The 17,198-nt window shown below is 42.9% G+C and overlaps 2 protein-coding genes across 4 annotated transcripts; one reads left to right on the top strand and one right to left on the bottom strand.

Annotated features, from left to right (window-relative positions):
• Positions 1–7,374: 7,374 nt before the first annotated feature.
• On the top strand, positions 7,375–9,505 carry LOC307036893 (uncharacterized protein). Its single transcript, XM_079677517.1, has 2 exons — positions 7,375–8,261; positions 8,452–9,505. The coding sequence occupies exons 1-2, from the start codon at positions 7,443–7,445 to the stop codon at positions 8,776–8,778; spliced, it is 1,146 nt and encodes a 381-aa protein (XP_079533643.1). The 5' UTR covers positions 7,375–7,442; the 3' UTR covers positions 8,779–9,505.
• A 300-nt stretch (positions 9,506–9,805) lies between these two features.
• Positions 9,806–15,143, bottom strand: LOC307036880 (uncharacterized protein). Of its 3 annotated transcripts, XM_079677489.1 has the most exons (5): positions 14,841–15,143; positions 13,847–14,602; positions 13,072–13,284; positions 12,122–12,235; positions 9,806–11,699 (listed from the first exon to the last, which is right to left on the bottom strand). In XM_079677489.1, exons 1-5 carry the CDS (start codon positions 15,126–15,128, stop codon positions 10,638–10,640), a joined length of 2,433 nt encoding a protein of 810 aa, XP_079533615.1. In that variant the 5' UTR covers positions 15,129–15,143; the 3' UTR covers positions 9,806–10,637. The 3 variants fall into 3 exon arrangements, with proteins under 3 accessions (XP_079533615.1, XP_079533617.1, XP_079533616.1); XM_079677491.1 differs by lacking the exon at positions 13,847–14,602; XM_079677490.1 differs by lacking the exon at positions 14,841–15,143 and having other exon boundaries at positions 13,847–14,811.
• Between the last annotated feature and the right edge of the window lie 2,055 nt (positions 15,144–17,198).

The raw sequence follows: 17,198 nt of genomic DNA on the forward strand, positions 1-17,198 counted from the left end.
GTGTAGCGACCCTGATAGGAGGCTGAGGGTGTCACTCAGGCATCCCCCGTCTCTTGGCCAATCACAGAGCTGCACAGGATGCTGGTCTAGGTGCGGGCCTGTGGTTGGGGGAGCGGACGGGGGAGGGCGGGGAGGTTGTGATGTAGACACTGGTGTGTATATAAAGGTGTGTGTGTGGAGAGAGGGGGTGTGTAAGGTGGAAACCCCAAGCTGTACCTGTTCCTCAATCTGTGATTCTAAGAAATAAGAGTTATTAAAGCCTAATAACTAGAAGCCGGTTTCCGACTCCATCTGTGAACGTTACAATACATATGACACAGGGTTTCCGTTAGCCGGTAATTACCGGTTTTTAGCTGGTAAAATTGAATAAAAACCGGTAAATTCAAAACCTGCCGGTCAAAATGTCCGATGCTCCGATCGATTGGCCGCCGGTCATTATCAGCCGATATTCACTTATAATAGTTTGATCTGTGCTCTCTCTAAAGGCCGATCAGGAGAGCTGGATCTGATCGATATGGACATAAACGCGAGCAACGGACGCGAGAGATCAGACCATCTGCTGAGTCTGACCTGAAGCCCCGCCCACTGTTTAGCGCGCTGCATGAGAAACTGACGGGCTGTCAGGAGAGAGGAAAAGAAGGATCTGTTTCTCCCGTGTTATTATTCAAAGTTAATGTAAACTTTTGAATAATGTACTTCATCTACTACACGTAGTTTCTTTGAATGTAATAATTATATTGTTTGTGGAATCATTTATTGAAAAATGAATCTGAATTTTTTGATCTGTTAAAAAACGTACGATTTATAAACTGAAGCAATATAAAAATAAGCCCCATTAACTGCGTTTTAAACATCACCATATCCGGTCATAGTCCAGTAATTACCTGCTAACGGAAACTCTGCTACACAATTCTTATTATTATTATTGAAACATGACCGGTAAGTTTCAAATTTGTCCGCTAAAATAAATTCTGTTCGGACATTTGACCGGCAAGAAAAAATCCTAGCGGAAACCCTGATTGACATATATGTTTTACTTGTCTCCAGTACCGATAAAAAGACCGATAACGTCGGAGCTTAACGATACCACTGTCTTTAATAATTCAGCCCCGGGGCCTGTTTAATACCGGGGCTCGGTACCCATCCCAGGACTGCCCCACCGAGCTAGCAAAGAGGAGAGGAAGTATGTGACCACCCGAGCCGTTACGGACCCCGTGGCGACCACCTCTGGCCATTTCGAATGGAGGTCGTAGGCAACCAGGAGGAAGCGTTTGTGGTGCGGGACGCCATGGAGCTCCCCACAGATGTCCAGCTTCATGTGCTCCCAAGGCGCGCGCTGCCACTGCAAGGGCTGCAGGGGCGGTGGGGGTGGCGGGCCAGTTTTGCCACTGACCAGGCAGGCAGTGCACTCCTTCACCATTGTCTCTATATCTCGATCTATGCCCGGCCTCCACACCAAATCCCTGCAGCGCTGTTTCAACTTCACGATACCCAGGTAGCCCTCATGCGCCATAGCCAATACGCGTGCCCTGAGGTCGATGGGGACGAACGTGCGGAGGCCCCGGGCCACGCAGACACCGTTCCAGCAGGTCAGCTCGTCCTTGACCCGATGAAAAGACGCCAGTTCCTCCGGGAACTTCGCAGGCCATCCCTCCCGGATGTAAGTGCGGAGCCGGGAGAGCGCGAGCCGAAGGTCCAGGGAAACCGCGGCTTGAAGCGGGGCGTGGAGCATGAGTATGAGCTCTGACTCTGTTGCATCCGGGCTCACGCCGGGCGCTGGGGTGAAGGTGGCGCGGGAGAGCAGCTCAGCCACCACATTCTCCCTGCCGGGAGTAAAAACTGTGGTGAAGTCATATGGCAGGAGTCTCTCTGACCAGCGGTAGATCCTCAGCAGTTTGTGCCCCGACCCTGATGTAGCAAGCAGGGCTGTGAGAGCCTGATGGTCAGTATGCAACGCAAAAAATGTACATGTGCCACGCTAGGGCTGCACGATTTTGGGAAAAAATCGAATTGCGATTTTTCTGACATTTGTTTTTAAGCGGAAGTTTATTGTAAAATGCGGCCATATCTCCCGCTAGGAAGGTCCAACATGCTCCCGTCTCTAGCACCCCCGCAGCCCGAGCTATGAGTGAAAGAACTAAACTTACATGAAACTTCCGTTGGGTTGCTTTAAAGTCAAGCTTCCGTTTAAAGTGGACCTATTATGCTATATTGCAAAAATACCTATACAAAACATGTCTGTGAAGTTTTTTTTTCAAAATACCAAACAGATTGTAGCCATGCCTCATACTGCTCATACCCCTCTTTTGCAGCCCTGTTAGGGAAACACGGATTTTGGGTCCTTAGCTTTAAAAAAAAAAAAAAGAGGAGGCAGAGCTAATGCCTGATCAGAATTCTACCGGAGATAAAGTTAAATTCTGCTGTGATAAAACGCAATCCTGTTCTAAACCAAATCAAAGATTATTTCTGGAACAGTATGGAGCTCAAATGTTTTTCTCTTGCGGGTTTATCACAAGGTGAGTTCCTTTTTTTATTTCCTGCTTTTTAAACACATACAGGTTAGCTCTGAGTGTTAGCGAGGTTTGCTAATGTAAACAAAGACGAGATTACGTCCAAAACACGTCAGGCATTGTTTCTGATAGCAACTTTCTGTGGGTCCGCTGCCGATTTGATGTCATATCGGCAGCAAATCTGTATCCGCTTGTTGTACACCCGTTTTTAAAAGATTTGGGTACAGAGGAAAAGAGAGAGGGTTTTATTTTCTGATGCTGCGTGACGTCCCCGACTCACCGGGGACACAAATGTATGTATACAAAACATCACAAAGTGCATTTTGCATGATAGGTCCCCTTTAAGATTCACCCTGTAATAGATGTAAAACATGTGATGGAGCCTTAATAACATGACTCAGATGGTTTGTTTCACCAAACCATATAGGAAAGCTCCATTGGAAGCCATTTGGAAAAGGCAGCCACTTTCAAAAATACTTGGCAGGTGATTGGATCAATCTGTATATCAACTTCTATAATGGGCCACTTCTGATTGGTTAACAATGGCTGGTGCACTTGGAGCACAGCATTTCTTATTGGTGTGGATTACTGACTCACAAGAAGAATTATTATTTATTTTTTTTAATTAAAAAAATCGCAGGCTTTGCGATTTCATAATCGCATCATTTAAAATCGCGATTTCGATTTAAAATCGATTAATCGTTCAGCCCTATCGCACGCCCAGACGCAGGCCAGCGCCTCCAGCTCCCCCACCGAGTATTATTTCTGTTCGGCCGAGTTGAGGGACCGAGGGGCGAACGCCACCGGGCGTTCTGTGCCCCCCTGGATCTAGGACAGCACCGCCCCTATTGCCGTATTGGACGCGTCACAGGTCACGAACGTGGGGATCGCCAGGTCAAAGAATATGAGCACCGGCGTTGAGGTGAGCTGCGTCTTGAGCTGGCGAATAGCGGCAGAGCAGGCCGGGGTCCACTCCCAGACCGCGTCCTGTTTCAGGAGTTCGCGTTGTGGGGAGGTGGTCGAGGAGTACTGAGGAAGAAAGCGCAGGTAGTAGGCCGTCATCCCCGGAAACAAAGAGATCTGAGCTGGACAGGACGGCTCAGGCAGGCGCAGCACCGCCTCTAAGTTGGAGTGTAGCGGGCTGAGGCCGTCGGTGGTCAGGCGGAACCCCACGAACTCGATGGCTGGAACGGCGAAGGTGCACTTTTCCTAATTGAGTGTGAGATTGTGACTGGCGAGGACATCCAGCACCCTCGCCAGGCGTTCGTCATGAACGGCTGGTGTTGCACCATGAACCACTATGTCGTCCAGAAAGACGACCACACCCGGGATGCCGACGAAGATGGTGGTCATGATTTTCTGAAAACAGCTGGGGGCCGAGCTGAGGCCGAAGGGCATGCGGGTGTAACGAAACACTCCGACATGCGTTACGAAAGCTGTAAGGCTGCGGTTGTCAGGGTGCAGCGGAACCTGCAGGTAGCCTTGGCGAAGGTCTAGTTTCGTGAACATGGAAGAGCCGTAGAATTGTGCGGCTTGGTCCTCCACTGTGGGCAGCGGATACCTGTCAGGTATCACGGCCTTGTTCACCGGCCTGAGGTCGATGCACGGGCGCAGGCCCCCTGACTTCTTCTTAACCACCACCAGGTTTGAAATCCACGGGGAAGCATCAATGCGTTCGATGATGCCCGCGTCCAAGAGTTTTTGCAGCTCTGCGGTGACGTCGTCGCGCAGGTCGAGAGGCAGGCAGCGTATGGGCTGAATCACGGGGTGTACCTCAGGCTTGAGGAGGGGCTGGTGGTCAAAGGCGGTGAGGCAGCCCAAACCACTGAACAGAGCAGGCCAGCGCTGATGCCACAGCGAGCCCACAGACAAGATGGCGTCCCCAGAATTGTCCACAAGGGTGAACCCCAACTCACAAAACAAATCAGAACCCATGAGGTTGGCCCCCTGGTGAGACACTTGAAAGGTGAATGCAGGGAGAGCTTTAGTCCCGTAACGCACAGCAAAGGTGATTGTGCCCGCCATTCCAATTTTAGGGTGTCCATACCCATACAGATCCTCTGCGTCTGCGGTGAGTGTTCGGAGCGGAAAGAGACGCCGGACCGTGGAAACATTCAGGAGCGACTTGGAGGCCCCCGTATCCAGCAGCAGCGGGAGGCAGACCCCATCCAGCTCCACCATGCAGCACTTTAGCGGTCGGGAGATGGCGGCTACTGAGTGGATGGTCGTCGGTGCGTGCAACCCAGGCGTACGTGGAGGTGGGCTGTCGGTTGCAGGAACAGAGCGTCAGACCCGTGCAAAATGGTTCTGTCTGCCACAGCGTTGACACCTCTGTCCCTTGGCAGGGCAGTTTGGAGCTCGACTCTGGTGCGATGATGAACCACAATTACCACAGGCCCGGCGTGCTGCCGTACCCTGGCGTGCTGCAAAGTTCACATCAAAGTTGTCCTCAAGGAAAACCTCCCCAGGAGGCTTCATGGGCAGCGCCACCATTTGAGTTAGTAGCATGGGCCTGTGGGGAAAAGAACTGGAGGAGGGAGCTAGCTGTGATGCTAAGGCTGCTGCTGACTAAAGCTGGAAAGCTACCTCCACTGCTCTTGTGAAAGTGAGCTTGTCTGTCATCATTAGCAACTTTTCTCTGAGCGTCGAGCTGTTAGTGTGCTCAACCAGCTGATCCCGTATTAGTTCATCTTCCAGTGCCCCGAATTTACACAGGCTGGCTAGCCCCCTCAGATCAGCCACGTAATGGTGGACGGACTGTTGCCTGTTGCCGGCGTTGCCGAAAAACAATCCGCCGGAGCATAACATTTTGTGGAGCACCAAAGTGTCCAGTGAGCAGTGTAACACAGTCCGCATATTTCGGAGCGGATCCGGGAGTCCGAAAAATCCGCTGTCCCAGCGTGTGTATCAGCAGGGCTTTCTTCCTGCTACTATGAACGTTTCGAAGGATTCAAGCCAGCGAGCCCACGGAATCGGCGGTTCGCTCCGGAGTTCGAGGAACGGGGAGAGAGGTGAGAGTAGAGAATCCATAATCCTCGTCGCCAATGTTGTATATATAAGACTATGGACTACAACATTTAGGTTGACCGTTTATTGAACACGTTATTTCACACGCTGCCATGACAACCCAACAACAACAACAACTAACTGTATCCGGTTCACACATCCCAGAACTCCCGGTACCATCTTAAAAGGCACAGTCACACCTGATGTGACACATTCATAACACAGGACTTTTACTGTAATAGAATATTCCTACACTCTGGTACTTTTACTCAAGTTTGAGATCTGAGTACTTCTTCCACTGCTGGCTACAATCTAATGCAGTTTTGCTTTGAGACTGTGATCAATTTTCAGAAACTCTGTGCTGGCTGAATGTTGGTCACTACAGTCTGTGTTGGGTAGGAGCGAATAGTTGTGTAGTGTACAGTAGTTGGAGGAGAACTGGAGCTCACTGATCCAAATGATTGTCTGGCTTTTCAGCTATTGAAAGGATTGAAGACACAGAGGCCACATCTGAACCTAGTTTGTTTCTGCAGTCATTTACTGGTGACAGTTCTAATAAGAAGTACAGGCAGTTAAGGCTGGTCTGCTGAGGTTGTGAAAACAATTACAGATGTAGCACTTCATTTCAGACTCCAGCTTACAGCTTCCTGCCTAAGACCTGCCTAAAACCAGTATAGAGGAATGTTAAGCCCTCCCACTATTTTCCAAGAGGGCGTTGCCAGATTTTTCAATTTCAGGTTTTAACCAGGAGATGGCGCTTCGTTCACAAATACAGAAATGATGTTGCCTTTCGTAATTGACAGAAACTGCTTTGAAGAGCATTTGAAAATATAGTCTTTATATATTAAATAATCATAATAATAATGTAAATGTTTACATTACATTAAACCATGCATTTTGTAATGTCAGCATTTCATTTAGAAGAAAAGTAGTGATATTTGATATTTATACTCTATTCCAACAGATTAAACAATTTTCCCACTGTAGGCCGATGCATGAAATTCTTACATTTTTGCCAGTTATATTATGGAGCCGCTGTAAAAAAGGATTTGATCATTAAGTTATTGAAACTTTTGTCTTTAAGTTACTTTCACTTAACATATCAATTTATGCAATTTCTACTTAAATTCATAAGTTTTTATTATTTCAACTCAGCTCTGTAAGCCAGTTCAATGACCTCTACATTCTATTAAGTCAATTTGACTGAACAGTGAGTTGTGATGTGTAATAATGTTCTGAAACTTTCCATGACCTCTTAACATGGCAGTAGTGTTGACATATTCCTGCCCGTTGAAAATAGTCCCGGTCTCATAGTTGTTTTCATTAATTGAATGCATTTAACAGGGACATGAGTTTTTTTTTTTTTTACGATATACAGCAAGTGAACCACAGAGTTTGATTCGCCATTATCAAAAGAAGAACTTCCACCGGACAGATTGATGACTACGAAAAGCTAAGCGGCGGATGAATACGTTTTTGTGAAGCGATATGACAGTGATTTCGGCTGATGAACCACTGACGGACAGGCAAAGTCAGGTCAAAGTCAGGTTGCATATTTAATGGTTTCAGGCAAAACGAAAAGTAGCTAAATGGAGTTAAATCCACACCTAACTGGTGTTTGAATGTTTATAAAAGAGATTTTATTTCAGGGCAGTGTTATGAAAATGTCGGTTAACCAAGCTAACTTTACAGGATTATACGGAGCCCCCAAGGGGACATGGAGAAGAACAAAAAAAAAAAAATGTTTTGCGAGATATCGCAAAACCTTTGCGAGATCTCGCAATACTTTTGCGAGATCTCGCAATACTTTTGCGAGATCTCGCAATACTTTTGCGAGATCTCGCAATACTTTTGCGAGATCTCGCAAAGGTTTTCATTTCGCTCAATGTACTTCCGGGTCAGTTCAGCGACACAGAAACCACAACAATGGAGCAGTTAATCGATTTTTACTTTGAGCTTGGCTTAAAATATAAAGACATAACATCAGTGCTTGGCAATAGGCACAGGTTTATCATAAGTGAAAGACACCTCAAGAGGAAACTCCGAGCGAGGGGACATGCACGTCGACATGTATACTCTGAGCTTGCGGTCCTGGTGGATTTCATTCGCAACCAGTTGCAGTACTCTGGGCAGCTTCATGGGTACCGCTGGATGTATGCAAAATGCAGAGTGCATGGACTGCGTGTGAGGAAGGAGGATGTGCGCTTGGTACTGAAGGAGCTGGATCCCAGAGGAGTGGCATTAAGGCAAGCAGGACGACTCAGACGAAGGCGTTACTTCTCCAAAGGGCCAAACTTCATCTGGCACCTGGATTCGTATGATAAACTGAAGCCATATGGCATTTGTATAAATGGATGTATCGATGGGTATTCAAGAAAAATTATCTGGCTTAATGCCTACACAACAAGTAGTGACCCAAAGTTGATTGGGGGATATTACATGGAAGCAGTGCAGCGTTTAGGGGGCTGCCCTAGACTGGTGAGGGGCGATCTTGGAACAGAAAATGGCTATGTTCGAGGCATTCAGCGTTTCCTCGTACCTACTAGCCCAGACGGCACCCATGAAAGCTACTTGGAGGGAGCCAGCACCGCCAATCAACGAATCGAGTATTGGTGGGGTTTTCTTCGCAGAGAGTGCGCGGAGTTTTGGATGTGCTTATTTGGAGACCTCAGAGACAACGGGCATTTTGATGGTGGATTTCTGGACAAAAGCCTCCTTCAATTTTGTTGCATGGGACTCATCCAGGTGAGTTAATACATTGTGTGTATGTGCTGTGCGTGTGAGTTAGAGGAGAGAAAAAGAAAGAGAGGAGAGAGTGAAGGACACAGACAGAGGGCGGGGTTGGTGGTTATGTGTGAATGCCATAATGTTGTTCTCTATTTAAGTTGATGCGTATGTACAGTTCTTACTAAATGTATTACATTCTTTTTAACAGGATGAGTTGGATGACACTGCACAGGTTTGGAACGCGCACACCATCAGGCCGTCGAGAAACCTGAACGTCCCCAGCGGTCGGCCAAATGTGATGTATGCTGTGCCTGACCTTTACCGGACAAGAGACTACCTTTCCCCTGTTGAAGATGAACACGTTCAACTGTGCAAAAATGAATGTGTCTTTCGGCTGGCCATACCATGTGATCCAGATGTGTACGAACTATGCCACATCTTTATGGGCGAGTCCCATCTGACTCCACCAACAGACCCATATCAGGCTGTGAACTTGTATATGCACCTAAGAGAGGCCATCAGTGCATCTCTCTAAATCATATACCGTGACATTGGAACTCACCGTCACCGCACTGCTTGTTTGTTTCTGGGAGTATATAGCTCTTATGCCTGTAGTTTCTTTCACAAAGTAGTAATGCTACTCACTGCATTTGCTTGATGAACTTAGGTCATGTGTGTGCATAGCTCATATAATTAATTTGAAATCCTATCTTTAAGTTGACTAAGAATTTAGAATATGTCAGTAAAGTCTAAGCTGTTGAATATTTTAGATTCTGTAGACACCAGTCCTGTTAAGGTGTTATGAACTGTAAGATGACTCAAATACTGCCTTGTCAACATCACTCCCCCCTTTTATATACATGTGATGGCATGACCCTGTCCTCACTGTGCAGCTCCTTCAGTGACAGGCTGCTGCACCCCCGCTGTCTCAGAGAGAGGGAGCAGCGGTCAGACTATATAACCAGTACAGCCCCTAGTAGACCCCCCCCCCACACACACAATAACAGACTATAACACCCCCTGTTGTTAAATACCAACCATGTGCAATATATATATGCTGTTAATAACTGTGCAATATATACCTATAAACTTTTACAGGATGTGTATTTTGTAAATTGTCTAACTTTGTTTAAATTATAATTTGTTTATCTTTAATACTTTTTTATGCATGCTTCTTAGGTAACATTAAGCTGTCTTTGGCTCTTTTCTGCTGTAACAATGTAAATGTCCCCTCTGTTGGACTAATAAAGGTATTCATTGGGTGAGGCGTGTGGCGCAGTGGATATAGCCTTGTTATGGGGATCAGATGGTCAGAGGTTCAAACCCCACTGCATGTCGTTGTGTCTAGGCAAGACACTTCACCCCAAATTGCTCCTTGTCCACAGTATTGAGTATGTAAGTCGCTTTGGATAAAAGCGTCTAACCAGTAACATGTAATGTATTCTGATTCTGATGTGTTTTCGAACTGTGAAACAAAAATAGTGTGTGTGAAAATGTATAGGACTTTAGTAATGCTAGAACCAAGTAGTACGAACACCAAGTTACATGTAATTAACAGAAAACACAGTGATGCCTGTGTTGACAGGCACTTTAATGTCAGAAAGGGGTAGAAAATAACAGCACAAGCTGATCTTTTAACAGTGTGGAAATATTAATAATAATTTTGTATTTTTATCTAGTGTGAAATCCTGGCTTGCAACCCTGATTCAATTTAAAATGTGCCTAATCAGTTTGGTTTGTCAATTTATTAAGACCAATTGAGAAATAAAAAAATAAAACATTGCACATTATGTATACGTCACTTCATATGCACATCTACATACACACGATTTCTGTTTCTAAAGAAAATAGCATTGAGTTATAATTCGGTGCCATGTTAAGATGGCAGTAAATGAAAGTGATATGTTGGTAATATTATTTATACATTCTGAGGGCTTGTAATTAGAGGGTAGTCTTTTCAGGCCACATTTCACACTTTCAACATCACCTTTTTGTAAACAGGATCTAACAACTATTTACACATTAAATTTCAAACATTTTTTTTCTGAGAGTTATCAAAAAGGACTGACTCTTTAACACCATAACATCAACAATTAACAATTCGACCAGTGACGGACAACACCGTTTAGCTTTCTTAGCTGCAAAAAAAACACACTTAATCTCAGCCTCTAAACTGGGTTACGATCAAACTGACAAAAATGAAAACTGCAGTCATTCTCAAAGCATATTAAAAAAAAAGTAATATCCTTGTTAAAGCAGAAAATAGAATTGCAGACTGCTCATTACACGGTTCAGTGCATCAGTTGTTTCAATGAAAAAAAAAACACAAAAATATCAAATCAAAATAATATTCCAAACTGTTACTATCAGGCCTGATAATGACTGCTCTCAAGTTCAAAGGATATCCATTTCAAAGTAGTTGCTGGACAGGATATTGTCAAACTCCGTGCGAAATTCAGGGAAAGAGCTGTAGGTACACGGTATTTCAAGGATAGCTCCACAGGTATGAGCAACAGGCCTTCTGCTGAGCCCAGTTTCAGCATTAAAGCACACCCCAATTCTGTCAACACATATGACAGAAGAACCAGTGCAGAAACGCAGGATTTTTTCAGCTTTGGCTTGGTCAGCATTTTTCACATATCGTTGGAGGTGGTTGAAAGTGGTCTGTTCTCTCTGAGACAGCACCACGTTGGTTGTTTCAAACAGTTGGGACACTCTTCTGCCTGTGGCTTTCTTCTTCTCATACAGAGACAACACACTGTCCTTGTCAGGCAGTTTCAGCTGTACAAGTGACATGGGTGTCAAGAAGCAATCGACGATATACTTTGGCTCTTGGAGAATGGCTTTATGAGCCATTGTTTCGATGGCAGGCTCCATGTTGTTCTTTGCCGGTAGGAAATGGGAACCCATCCTTGTGAAAAGGTCGAGCAAGTCCTCTTCATCACTCTCCTCCATTGTGCCCTGGAGAGCCTTCTCCACAGCTGATCTCTCAACAGGAGAGAGGTAGTTGAGAAACGATGTCATCAGGATGTCTACATCAACGGAGTCGACTCCATGAATGCAGGCTAAAATGAAAGCCTTTGATAGCCTCACTGGCATGACACCATGGTCCAGTAATCCTTTCACCCAGATCCGTCCAACTGCTTGCCATTCAGCCTCACAGAAATCTGGCCTCAGCCTTGGAACTCGCTCTGCTTCCCCTTCACACGTTTCAAGAAATTGCTCCCAGAATGCAGTGTAAACCTCCCTTGACACTCCATTATCATCAATAGCATTTTCATTTACAAAGTCCATCTTTAGAGTCAAATGTATTATGCTACTGTCCATAAATACAGCCAAAAGATCTTCAACAACCTTTGTCCTGTGAATTGATGCACGTCGCGTGCTCTCTGGATTTCCTGAGCCTTCAGCTGAGGTTGATGGGGATAGTTGGCTGCTCGAATTTAAAAGCAAATCCTGTAGTAGAAGAACGAATCATACAAACACACACAAAAAGATTGGTCAATGAATGAAGCAGAGGCCAAAATGTCCTAATTGTTTAAATGTTGAGTATGAATCAAGGTCCATATAATATTGGATTCTATGTTTTTCCAATAATGCAACTCAAAAGCTATTTTTTACAAGACCTTCTTTCCAACTCCACCACACCTCCAGTTTATAACACAGACTTTCTATTTGTTGTCTCCAATTCAAAGCCGAGGTAACACTGAAAACTTCAGTATAAAAATCATCAAAGTTACTTTTTTTATACCTGACCGAGCTCCTCCAGAGCTCTCAGGACAGTATACAAATGTTTTACAGGCCACAGTTATGTGAAATCTTACAAGACCGGTAGTTTAAAGGATGTGTTCAGGGTTTCTTGCAGTGATGCATCTTACCTGTGCTGTTTGCACTGTATCCTCATGTATGGACACATGTGCCGAAGGCAGGCCAAAATCAGAGGACAAGGGGAGTAGTAAATCCTGCATTGGTACTCCATTCATCTCCGCACTCTGAAGGATGAATTAAGTATGTTATTAATTGACAGCAGACACTTTGAAGTCTTAGACGTTGTTGCAGACCGTAATTTACAAAAGTATTTCCGTAATAGTCTTCAACATCATCTTCTATTTAAAACCAGAAATACTTGTACGTGTTTATAAAAACTACTGCACAATCACAAGTCAAAAGGACTCTGTTGCTTTCCACTTCTACTGCAGCTTGCTAAATAACACCATTTATTTTAATACAAGTTGTACATGACTTTGCTATACCACTATACACAACAAATGGTAGTTTGATATAGAAATTATCGCAAAAAAAGGAGAATTGTGAAGTTGTGCATGCCACCATGAGTTATGAGCTTATGAGCAAAATTAAAATCTTTGTGGAATTCCACAGGTTTTCATCAGGTCTTGTTTGGTTTGTTGAAATGTGAAAGGTTCTAAAGCAGCATAAACTATTAAATGTTAATCAATATGCTGTGGCAAAATGAAGCTCTAAATATACAGGGGGTGAGCTAACATTTCAGTAAGTACAGTAAGCGTTTCACAGCACTGTAGGTTATTTCATTCGTGTGTCCAAAGAATAATCGGGGAACAGAATACATATGCCATAAAAATAAAATGACATGGTACATTTTTTTCAAAGTAGGAATGCACATTTGACTTTTTCTATAAATTGAATCGAATTTACTGACTATTGAAATCCAACAAAAAACTACAGTATGTAATTGATTGAATTGAAGTAGCAATACATTTCTCAATCTTTTCTGTGTTTACTGGTTTGGTTTTAATACATATATTTGCATTTCTACCCCCTTACCCAAACACTTTCCTGATCACATTACCTGAGTGACATCCTCATGTGTGACGTCATTCCATTTTATCACAACTATCTCATCACCACCTGCTCCCCAAAGATCATCTTCCGGATCCCATACAAGTGTATCTGCCTCGTCTGTTGGGGTTGAATGGGAGCGATGTGATTGCCTTGGACCTTCTGCTGTCACAGTGTCAGAGGTTGATCTTTGTTTTTTGGATCTTGGTTGTATCTGGAAATGCTACAAAAAAACAACTTTTGTTGTCAGCAGTAATTTGTAATAATGGCAGGGAGAAAAACATGTTTCACAATTAATATCAAATGGTGTGCAAAAAAATACATATGACTACACATTAGCCTATTAAGCATAAAGGTACTGTGCAATAACTTTTAGATATTCTTCAATCTTCCCTCAGAGTCTCTAAGATAAGTGATATGTTTCAAAGCATTACAAATAAAAGTATGAAATAGCAAAAAAATATGCAACAAAAAGAAATGTATGCATCTGACCACACATGTCAACAACAAAGTCCTGGAAAAATTGAAACATACAGAGGTGAAAGTATGTTGGTAACGCCTTGGACAAAAGCGTGTGCTAAATAGCCCTACCATAACTATAGCTATGTAGAAAGTTGCTGACTAACTGTGGTGACTGATGGCACACAATGGAACCTTTCTGTTTTATGAAATCCATGTACATCATTTCTTTATTTAGTTATTACCTGAAGTTTAATCTTCAAGCACTATCTCTTTCCATCTGTCCCTGTCATTAAAGTGACTTTATATTTCCTACTGCCACAAACCTGATCGCTATTGTCGCTGTCAGATGAATATCCATGTTCTGGCAGATCTGTAATCAATTCATCTGCATCAACAGATCCATGTGAGTCTGCTCCCTCAGTGATGGCAACAGATGAATCTGCAGATAAGGAATCTTCTCTAACTGTTTCTACCTCAGATGGGGATTGATCTTTTGGGTGGGCTTCTTCTTTTGTGGATATGTAAAATCTAAGCAGCTTCAGTTTAGTTTGTTCATAAAGTCTGCCAACAGTGTCATCTGAAGGGATCTGGTTTCTTTTAAAATCACAGACATCAAAGGTGAAGTCTTCAACTCGCCCTTTTGTTGAGTGGCCATTTGGGAAGAATAGCTTCTTTCCCATTTCCAAAAGCTGAGCAACAGTTGTTGTTTTTTCCACCGATGCATGTCTTGTTCCCCCGCCATTGCAGGTCCTCACTTGTTGGTATTCCTTATTGTGAAAATGAAGCCATCCAATTTCAATCTTCCTGGTAGTCTTTTCTGCTGCGTTATTTCTTCGTCTTGACATCCCTTCACCTTCTTTTTGAAACACACCTGATGCACCACACAATGCTCCTTTTGTTTTTGATTTACTTTTCCGTGCTCCTATTTTATCTCTTAATGTCTGTAGAAGAGTTTCTTTATCTGTGCTGCTGCGCTTTGTTTGTTGACAGAAGGAGAGGACAGCTACTCGGTCACCATATGAAGTGATATACTTTGCCATTTGTTCATCATTCATGATGGTTAGCACTGCCTTGTCAACCTGCAAAAATAAAATAACTAATACATTACCAACAACCACTAGCTTGCTACCTAGCACCCTAACACTTAACTTGTAAACAAACGGCGCTTATCAAATTCAGAATTCAGCATTAAACGTTTTACAGAAGGATTTTTTAACTGCCATGCTACCTCCATATTACTTATAAAGTGTTTGACTTTTCCAGGCTCTGTGCTTTTACGGTAACTTATTCCGTGAATTGAATGAATGTTCTACGCACCTTGTCACTTTGCATTTTCATGATGTCCTCTTGTGGGACCTCTCTCGAGCGAAGAAAGCTTTCCAAATCCTCCTCCATGACTCTTTCATCTGTTACAAGCTGCCCCAGAGTACTGTAGGTTGCCAAACTGAACCGGCCGGAAGTACATTGCGCTAAACGAACATTTTTGCGGGATAAAGTATTGCGAGATCTCGCAAAAGTATTGCGAGATCTCGCAAAGGGGTTTTGCGAGATCTCGCAAAACATTTGCGAGATATCGCAAAGGTTTTGCGATATCTCGCAAAACATTTTTATTTATTTTTTCTTCCCCATGTCCCCTTGGGGGCTCCGTAGGATTATGATTATCTAAACTTTTATTAAATAAATAAGTTTCAAGTATTCTTACTCTTATGTATGACGCTTATGAATTTTTAAAAGGTTTAAATGGTAACTGCCTATATTTGTAGCTTAATTTAGAGAGGTTTTGTTTGTTCGTTCCAGTAATTAGCCGTGTCCCGGCTCTGTTCGGCTAAATATTTAAGCTAAATTAACGTGTTTTGGTTAGGTTGTGTGTGCTCCTGCCAGTAATTAGCCGTGTCCCGGCTCTCTGTTCGGCTAAGAATTGTAGCTTGCTAGCCCCCGCCATGGCTTTGAAATGGATGTCATTTGTAGATAAGTATAGGGGACTTGAAGATTGTTTTTTGTTAAGGCCGAGCAAGTGTTAAAGTGATTCTATCCTTGCAACGTTTTTCTGGTTCAGCTCACGCTAAACCTGCCCGGATACAGAGTGGGTGCCTCGCGCCATTGAACGAGTAAAATGCTAACTGTGTTCAGAAATAGCATTTATATTGTGTACAAATGCTATGTTCCACTCTTGAAATGGAGACAAATTTGTATTTCTGCTTTTTAGAAAATATTTTATAGAAAAGAAAGGAATATATTTAGTTTATTTTATTGAACTATGGTGCCCATAAACTACATGTCCCACAATGCATTTCGTTCTGTGACTTGCGCACTGAAGTGTCTTAATATCAGCAGTTTCTAGCAGCGGGAACAGTCGGTGCTCAAGGCACTTAAAAATATTGATCTTTGATTGATGAGATTATTGTTATTTAATCTAATAAATTAATGGGATGTATGTAATTATGACACAGTGAAAGGTTACTGTTCACCCACAATAATAAATAAGATGTGCAATGGTTGTAATTGTTAGATATTTATATTATAATAAAATAAATAATATTTATACATGAACAATAATCTTTCCTAAACTTCTGCTTTCAGAGGTAGTCAAGTTATTACTAAAAAAACAATAATAATCCACTGAATAGTCTATGGAAAATAACTGCAAGCAAATAATCAACAATTACAACCATTGTACAATTTATTTTAAGTTTGGTTAAAACAAATAATAGTTTTTTCATTGATATATTTGGCATGCACGTAGACACAAAAATGCTCTATGTGGATGCACACTAACCTTTCCCTGTTATTATTACATGCATCCCATGAATTTATTAGATTGAATATGCCTCATCAATCAAAGATGAACATTTCAAGTTGTTTATTTATTTAAATGAAGTACTGTTTAAGTCTTTATCATATGAATTCATGGATAATATTGTAATTGTGAAAGCCAAGGCTTGTAGTTTATGGGCAACGTGACTGTTGTAATTGTGTGCATCTTATTCTTTGTCATGTTCTCAGTTCTTATTACTTTATTAAGGCCTGCTTCATAATGTACCTAAATGTGTGTTCTCTATTACAGACAGATTTTCAAAGATTTCCGTTTTGCTGCAACTGGATGAAGTGGACTTGTAAGTTGTGCAGGTTTTCCAGTTACAATGAGAAGGCAACATGCACAGTTGCAGACTGTTGGTAGAATATTTTCTATATGTCTGTGTCTCCTCAGATTCAGGCAGAGTTCCAGAGAATTGTCACTACGGACCTGCTTTCATCATTTCTGGATGGACTTGATGGCCTGGCATTGCTGGAGGTCTACAAAGGTGCATCCAGGACTGGAAAGAAGCCAGAACTAAAAGGCCTTTTGGACTGCCTTGAGAAAGATGTAAGTGGAGATGCTGATGACCATAATTTAGCCACCATTTGTTTGCTACAAATGTTTATATCCCACTGCATTTGTTGTCCTGCAGGACACAAATGAGAGGAGGAGGACTGCTGCTCTCTCGGGACTATCACACTACATGTCTGGCGAAAATCAGGAAAATGTCATCAGGATGTGTGATGTAAGATCATAACTGTCTTGAATTACTTTATGTAATTGTACATTTTAACATAAATCAACCCAAATCACCCTGTGCCCAAAGTTTCCTTCAAAAGTAATGTTTACAATTACCTTAATTTAACTAAAATAATTGC

Source organism: Notothenia rossii, assembly GCF_949606895.1.
Source record: "Notothenia rossii genome assembly, chromosome: 1".
Taxonomy (NCBI): domain Eukaryota; kingdom Metazoa; phylum Chordata; class Actinopteri; order Perciformes; family Nototheniidae; genus Notothenia; species Notothenia rossii.

What these genes read in the sequence shown, in the direction of transcription:
- LOC307036893 (XM_079677517.1), top strand. Translation starts at nt 7,443, where the DNA reads ATGGAGCAGTTAATCGATTTTTACTTTGAGCTTGGCTTAAAATATAAA. An exon ending in GTTGCATGGGACTCATCCAG is followed by an intron (nt 8,262 to 8,451) that starts GTGAGTTAATAC and finishes TCTTTTTAACAG; the next exon opens with GATGAGTTGGATGACACTGC.
- LOC307036880 (XM_079677489.1), bottom strand. Translation starts at nt 15,128, where the DNA reads ATGTTTTGCGAGATATCGCAAAACCTTTGCGATATCTCGCAAATGTTT. An exon ending in TGAAAATGCAAAGTGACAAG is followed by an intron (nt 14,603 to 14,840) that starts GTGCGTAGAACA and finishes TTATTTTTGCAG; the next exon opens with GTTGACAAGGCAGTGCTAAC. An exon ending in CACATGAGGATGTCACTCAG is followed by an intron (nt 12,236 to 13,071) that starts GTAATGTGATCA and finishes TTCATCCTTCAG; the next exon opens with AGTGCGGAGATGAATGGAGT.